General features: G+C 34.2%; 1 protein-coding gene across 1 annotated transcript; it reads right to left on the bottom strand.

Annotated features, from left to right (window-relative positions):
- LOC107618881 (probable receptor-like protein kinase At5g24010) lies at positions 4,365 to 7,089 on the bottom strand. Its single transcript, XM_016321057.2, has one exon. The coding sequence runs from the start codon at positions 6,959 to 6,961 to the stop codon at positions 4,478 to 4,480; it is 2,484 nt and encodes an 827-aa protein (XP_016176543.1). The 5' UTR covers positions 6,962 to 7,089; the 3' UTR covers positions 4,365 to 4,477.

Genomic DNA, 7,095 nt, shown 5'->3' with positions numbered 1-7,095 from the left:
TTTTTTTTTTTTTAATGATCTTTTACATTCTCTCACGGTTTCTCCTTCTTTTCAACAACATAATTTCATCCACTACTACGTCTACCAGCCATCCACCATCTCCAGCAACCGCTTTCTCGTTGTCAAGTGTCAACTCAGCCATCTTAAATTCTAAATATTAAATAGTAAAACCTAAAATTATTAATTTTGGATTTTAAATTGATTTTTATTTTGTTTCACCCTAAAATATTCTTTTTACTTGAGTTTTTAAATGTTTTTAGTTTCAAATATTTCTTTCTAATTGTTGGACAATTTTTAAATTAATTTAATTAATTAATAGAATTAATCTTTACATACAAATGTTTTGCGCTTACAAGCTTTACAAGCCGGAAGAGAACGAAACCCCCTAAACGCGCTGCTTATGTTACGTGCCTCTTTAACAGACTTTTAAATCAATCCAAATCAATCAACGCGTGAATATATAACTTCCATTTTTCAAAAGATTTCGTTTCCTTTTTCGAGTTTCTTGCCAAATTTGTTCGATCTCCTTCGTGCGTTTTCTCTTTACCTTCGATCTCCTTCGATTTTTTTCGATTTTCATGGTTTCTGAAACCAAGTTTTGAAATTGTTTTGAAGATAATGGAACTTTAGAAATACACCCAAACGGTTACAGAAGTACATCCAAAGGATTTCAGAAATACACCCAAAGGATTTAAGAAATACATCCAATATTAGATGGGAGACAGTATATTTCTTCTTAAAATCTTTTAATATTTTGCTGGTTAAGAGTGAGGCACATGGCAGAGACAATCTAGAAAAAAAACCTAGAAGAACACTAAAACAGTGCCTTGAATAATGTTTCTTCGTTTTTTCTGGTGATTTTTAATAGAGATTTGTATCTTTTCTTCTTGATTTTCTTCTACTCTTTGCGAGGAGCTGAACGTTTCTTCATTTGTTTCGAATGTCGCTTGAATCTTAACTGTTTGCGTTTTGATTGAGGAAGAAGAGGAAGAGTGCAGCATAATGAATGTGTTGTGGAAAAACGCAATGGGTGAACGCAATGGGTGATTAAGGCGCGTGCGTTGGACGCTAGATTCTAAAGAAGTGGTGCACATGTTTTTTTCTTGGACTTGGCCAACTTGTATAGCTTGTAAGCTAAAAAAGTTTGTATGTGTAGCAGACTTCTAATTAATATTAGTTTCTTAAACTTCTTTCCATAAATATTAATTTAAAGAGTAATACTATTCGACAAAAAAAAAAGTAATACTATACATTCAAATTTTTTTATCAATTAAATCTAATCAAATTAAATAATCAAAACTTGAAATAATATTAATTATAATTAATTTTATTGTTAAAACAATTTGATTAAATTTGGTTAACAAAAAAACTTGATGTATAGCATTATTCTAATTTAAAATTCCCACCAGTAAATAGTAATATATTAAAATATGTAAGATACACTTCACCGAATTAGTATCTAAAATATACACTTCCCCACTATCCCCTCAAGGCCTCAACCATTTGGTGAGCTATTTGGGGGGGCCTTGTTGATTTGATTGATCAATTGTCACATATTCATCAAATCACATTATACAGAGTAGCAAGAAAGTTCTTAATCATATTCTATCATCTTTGCCGTAACTATCATTTACTATATAGCTAAAGAAAAAAAGAGAATGGATGGCATCATGGCAGCTTCCATAAGTTTTTATTTATTTATTTTTTTTTCTTTTTCCGTTGGACCACAAGTATTTGTTTGAGTGGAGTGGAGAGCACACGCTTCCACTGTCCAGTAGCTGGAATCCAATCCAATCCAATCCTATTGCTACGAAATTCAAAATAGAGAAAATAATTGTCAATTAAAAAACTGTTGAGAGTGGTGGCCAGACTTGTGCACTACAACTTGATAATCAGGAATCTGCTTTCTAAGAGATTGCACATAATAACTACTCCCACTATAAAATACTATACGCAAAAATTTATGTATGTGATTTTTTTTGTTAGATCTTCAAATATTTGTTGACTTTGGACTAATTAGTTTTTGAAGAAAAAAATGTATTAATTAGGTCTTTTAAAATAGTAAATGGTAGATATGTGTCTTTCTGTCAATAAATAGTGCAAAACGAAATCGAATTGTCTATGTATTTCGTTATTTACAGTGGTACATATCTCGTTATTATCACGTTAGCAGGAAACGATGTAATTTTGGACAGTAAATCATTTATTATCTTGAGTTTTCATATACTTTTTATTAACTGCTCCCTATTTATCACAAATCCTATTAAAAAAGTGAAGTTTCGTTTCAAAAATTATCTACATGACTATCTTTCATAGATAGACATGTCAGAGTAATTAACAGTACATATAAACATGGCACAGGATTCAGTGGCCAGGAACCTTTGGACCACTTAGTGTCCAAGTAAAAAACACATTTTTGGAGTTTTTTTATCAATTACTACGTAGTCCTTGAACTAATTTTAATTATAAATTAACCCCATATATTTTATTTGATTATAAAAATAATTTTTTATTTTATAAATTATTATTTTATCAATTATCTATTATATTTATTAACAATCAAATACAAAAATAACAACCAATTATATCCTCCATTCATCCTAATAATTCCAATTGATTAAAAAATTAACTTTGATCTCGTTACGTTCGTCTATGACTTCCAAATCGTGTTTTCTTGAAATTCAATCGATTGGTTTACACTATATCACAAAACAATCGATTGAAAGTTGTAAGGTAGAATGGTAAAAAGCTTAAACCAATCGATTGTTTATACTTTCCAATCGAATGAATGCCTCAAAACAATCGATTGTTGTTGTTACTCAATCGATTGAATTCACGAAAACAACATGGATTTGCCAAATACAATCGATTGGAAAGTGATGACATTGAAGTTTTAGCCAAATTCAATCGATTGGTAATGTAATCCAATCGATTGGAAGGTGATGAAGTTGAATGTTTTGCCAATTTCAATCGATTGGTAATGGTACCCATCTACTCAATCAATTGTTTTTTATTATACCAATAAGCTATTGAACCAACTTGGTTAAATTTGGTTACCAAAATAATTTCGTCATGTAGTATCACGGATTTAATTAATACTAGTAGAAATACATTTCCTTCGTCCAAATTAGACCAAACTACAGGATTAATGATTTAAGTTAAGTGATAAAAATTGTTCTTATGTTAATACATTGATATTGGTGCAAGAAGATAATAAGATCCTGATCATGGTGATTGAAAAAAAAAATTAGATTAATGAGAATTTGTACAACCTATTTGTGATTTATGAAAGTAGAATAGAATAAATTGTGCAAAATCCTACAGAATTCTGAAAAATGAGAACATTACCAATTGATTGAGTAGATGGATATTCCATTACCAATAGATTGAATTTGGCTAAAATTTCAATGTCATCACTTTCCAATCGATTGTATTTGACAAATCCATGTTGTTTTCGTGAATTCAATCAATTGAATAACAACAACAATCGATTGTTTTGAGGCATTCATTCGATTGAAAAGTATAAACAATCGATTGGTTTAAGCTTTTTACCATTCTACCTTACAACTTTCAATCGATTGTTTTGTGATATAGTGTAAACCAATCGATTGAATTTCAAGGAAATACGATTTGGAAGCCATGGACGAACGTAACGAGATCAAAGTTAATTTTTTAATCAATTAGAATTATTAGGATGAATGGAGGGTATAATTAGTTGTTATTTTTGTATTTGATTGTTAATAAATATAATAGATAATTGATAAAATAATAATTTATAAAATAAAAAACTATTTTTATAATTAAATAAAATATATATGGTTGATTTGTAATTAAAATTAGTTCAAAGACTACGTACCAATTGATAAAAAAACTCCAAAAACATGTTTTTTATTTGGACCACTAAGTGGTCCAAAGGTTCCTGGACCACCGAATCCTAAGCCTATAAACATCACTGTTAAGTTTTACTTGATGAATTGATAGAAAGACATCATATATCCACTGTTTGCTCTTTTGGAGGACCAAAATAGTACTTTTTTTTTTCCTTTAGGGATTAATTAGTTTGAAGTCGAAATCTTCAATGACTTAATTGTCATTTTACTCAATAAAATAATATTCAGTCATGCAAATGTGAAAGATTGGAAGACTGGTTTGGGATTAGGTTCCAGTTCAATTTGCATATGGAATTATGGATGCCAAGAAATAAAACCTTGTTAAAATAGCGTATGACTAGAAATATTGTATTTTTTAAGATTTATTAAAATAATAATAATAAAAAAACATATGTATGTGTGTCCCTGTAACCTTATACTTTAAACCTCTATGAAGCATTACACACTCAGTTTCATCTACCATAACACTAAGCATTGCCATTGAAATGAGAACTCTGGACTAGAATTCCATTTATATCATTTAATAATTGATAAATAAAGTTTTTGATGCAAAAATGTTAACTTATACATGCAGCATGAAACTATCTCTATCTGCCTTCATTGGTCATTAGCTGGGAAAACACTTGACTACTACTTACATCTGAATAATCTCTCACAACTGTTCTGTTGCTGGAAGAATTTCCAGGAGCAATTGTTGTAGTCACATTCACTGATTCGTCGGCGCTGATACCGGCTCGCGGCTCCCTTTGTTGTCCACTTTCTTGAAGCTGAAGTGCATATTCCAAATTCCATAAGACATCACCCATAGTTGGCCTATCAACACCATATTCTGCCAAACATTTTTCGGCCGTTTCGCCAAATTTCTTCAACGACCTTGGTTCAATCTGCCCTGCAATGCGAGGGTCAACAATATGCTCTAGCATACCCTTCTCAAGATACTCTAAGGCCCATTCTGCTAAATTCACTTGTTCCCGGGTCAATTGCGGATCAACTGCTGGTCTAGCACAAAGAACCTCAAATAGTACAACCCCAAACGAATAAACATCCGATTTATCGGTTAGCTGCTGCCTCCGGAAGTACTCAGGATCAAGATAACCAAAACTACCTTTCACACCAGTACTCACATGTGTTTCATTGATACAAGGTCCAGATCTTGAAAGGCCAAAGTCAGCAACCTTGGCCACATAGTTTTCATCAAGCAAAATGTTGGTCGATTTAATGTCGCGGTGGATGATTCCTTGAGCAAACCCAGTATGAAGATAGTGGAGGCCTCTCGCAGCGCCAATGCATATCTCTAGACGCTGCTTCCACGAGAGAGGTGGCAAGCCGGACGAGCCGTATAAATGCCTTTTAAGGGGACCTTTCTCAACATACTCATAGACAAGTATCATCTCCGAATTCTCTTCGCAAAAACCAACCAGCGAAACGAGGTGGTGATGGCGAATTTTGGACAAAACAGTTATCTCAGTATGAAATTCCGGAAGGCCCTGTCTTGACCCAGGCATGCCTCTCTTAACAGCAACCTTAACATTGTCTCTGAGTACGCCTTTGTAAACCATACCAAACCCACCAGATCCTATCACCAAACTTTTATCGAAATCATTCGTCGCGAATTGTATATCTGCAAAGGGGATCTTCAAGCCAATGTATCCATTAGAACCAGGCTCAGACATTCTACTGTTGGAACTCCCTCCATACATTTGTAAAGGTGTCCATCCAACGCTTTCGACGGTTCCTCGCTTTTGTTTCTTCTTCCTGCATCTGATAGCAAGTAGAAAAGCAGCTACAACTAAACACAAGACAACAATTCCTCCAGCAACTGAACCAATCCAAATCCACAATCTTTTCTTCCAATGTGTAGCACTGGAATCGATAACATTGACCATCTTCAGTATCTCTGCTCCATTCAATATGGCATTCATCCTTATAGAACTGCTAAGATCAGAAGGACCAACACTTATTTGAATAATACCGGAATCATCCGAGTGAGTGACAAAATCCACATAGTATGGAGAAGCAAGCGTGTGGAACGTAAGGGACGACAAATCAAGATCCTTAATTGCAGTGTAGCCGTTGATATACACATCAAAGTAGAGCAAATTAAGCGCAGGGCTAACGAAATCACAGAAATGCAACCTCACAAGGTGAGGAACACCACCAGTATCCACAGAAAAATTCCAAGTTATGTTGAACCTCGAAGCTAAACTCGAGTTCTCCCTATTCATCTGCTGAGCAGTCATGTAAACATTATCAGGGGCAATCTCTGGTGTTGCCCCTCCCTTCTGGTAATTTGGTGTGTGATCAGTAAATGCAGACTTTGCTGCATGCTTGAAAACAAGAAAACCCTCATCAGGGATCCAAGTCCTCCAAAGGGTATCATTAAATGGTGTTATTTTCAAACCACCAACATTGATCCTATGAACAGTTTCTAAAACCTGAGATGAAAGGTTCTTGAACTCTTCCACCCCAGAAGCACCAACAAACCTAGCTCCATAATCTGTAACAAAATCTTCAGGAGCAGAAAAAACCTCTAAACCATTCACAAATCCAAATCCTGAGTTGCTACCACCACCAGTAGCAACAGGCCTAAACAAAATTTCAACAGATTCTGATTCTATCTTCAAGATAAACTCTTTAACCATGACACTATTATTAACTTGCTGGAAATACCTTAAAAGTGAGACCCCATTAACAAAGACACTGAATTTAGCATGCTTGAGGTCAACACTCGGAGCTTTAAAAGCGTAGAAATGGAAACGCACAAAGTTGGTGCCGTTTCTCTTCATGTTGAACCTGTACCTTGCGTTGGTGGTGAAGACTCTTGCTGTGTGATACAAAAGAGGCAAATTTGGAGGTGGGTTTTGGAGTTTGAGTGGGATAGAGTTTTCTGAAGAGAGAAAGGTGGAACCTTGTTCTTCAGCAATGAAGGGTCTGTTGAAGAGTGAAGCATTGGTGTTTGAGCCACAGTTGATAAGGTAGTTATCTATGGGAGTAAAGGTAGAAACTGAGAAGGAAGGGATGAAAAGAAGAAGAAGAAGAAGAAGAAGGATGAAAGGCTTTGGTATTTCCATTGGAAGAAGAAAGGTTTGGATTATTGGAGTGCATTGAAGAGTGTGTGAGGGTAATAATATGGCTAAGGAAGAAAGAGTGATGCCATGTGGAGAAAGAGGATTCAAAAAGAGTGAGAAAACAAAAACTTTGCCAA

The sequence above is a fragment of the Arachis ipaensis genome, chromosome B09 (assembly GCF_000816755.2).
Source record: "Arachis ipaensis cultivar K30076 chromosome B09, Araip1.1, whole genome shotgun sequence".
Classification (NCBI taxonomy): Eukaryota; Viridiplantae; Streptophyta; class Magnoliopsida; order Fabales; family Fabaceae; genus Arachis; species Arachis ipaensis.
Note: the sequence above shows the minus strand (reverse complement) of the source record. Positions and strands in the feature narration are given on the sequence as shown.

What these genes read in the sequence shown, in the direction of transcription:
- LOC107618881 (XM_016321057.2), bottom strand. Translation starts at nt 6,961, where the DNA reads ATGGAAATACCAAAGCCTTTCATCCTTCTTCTTCTTCTTCTTCTTCTT.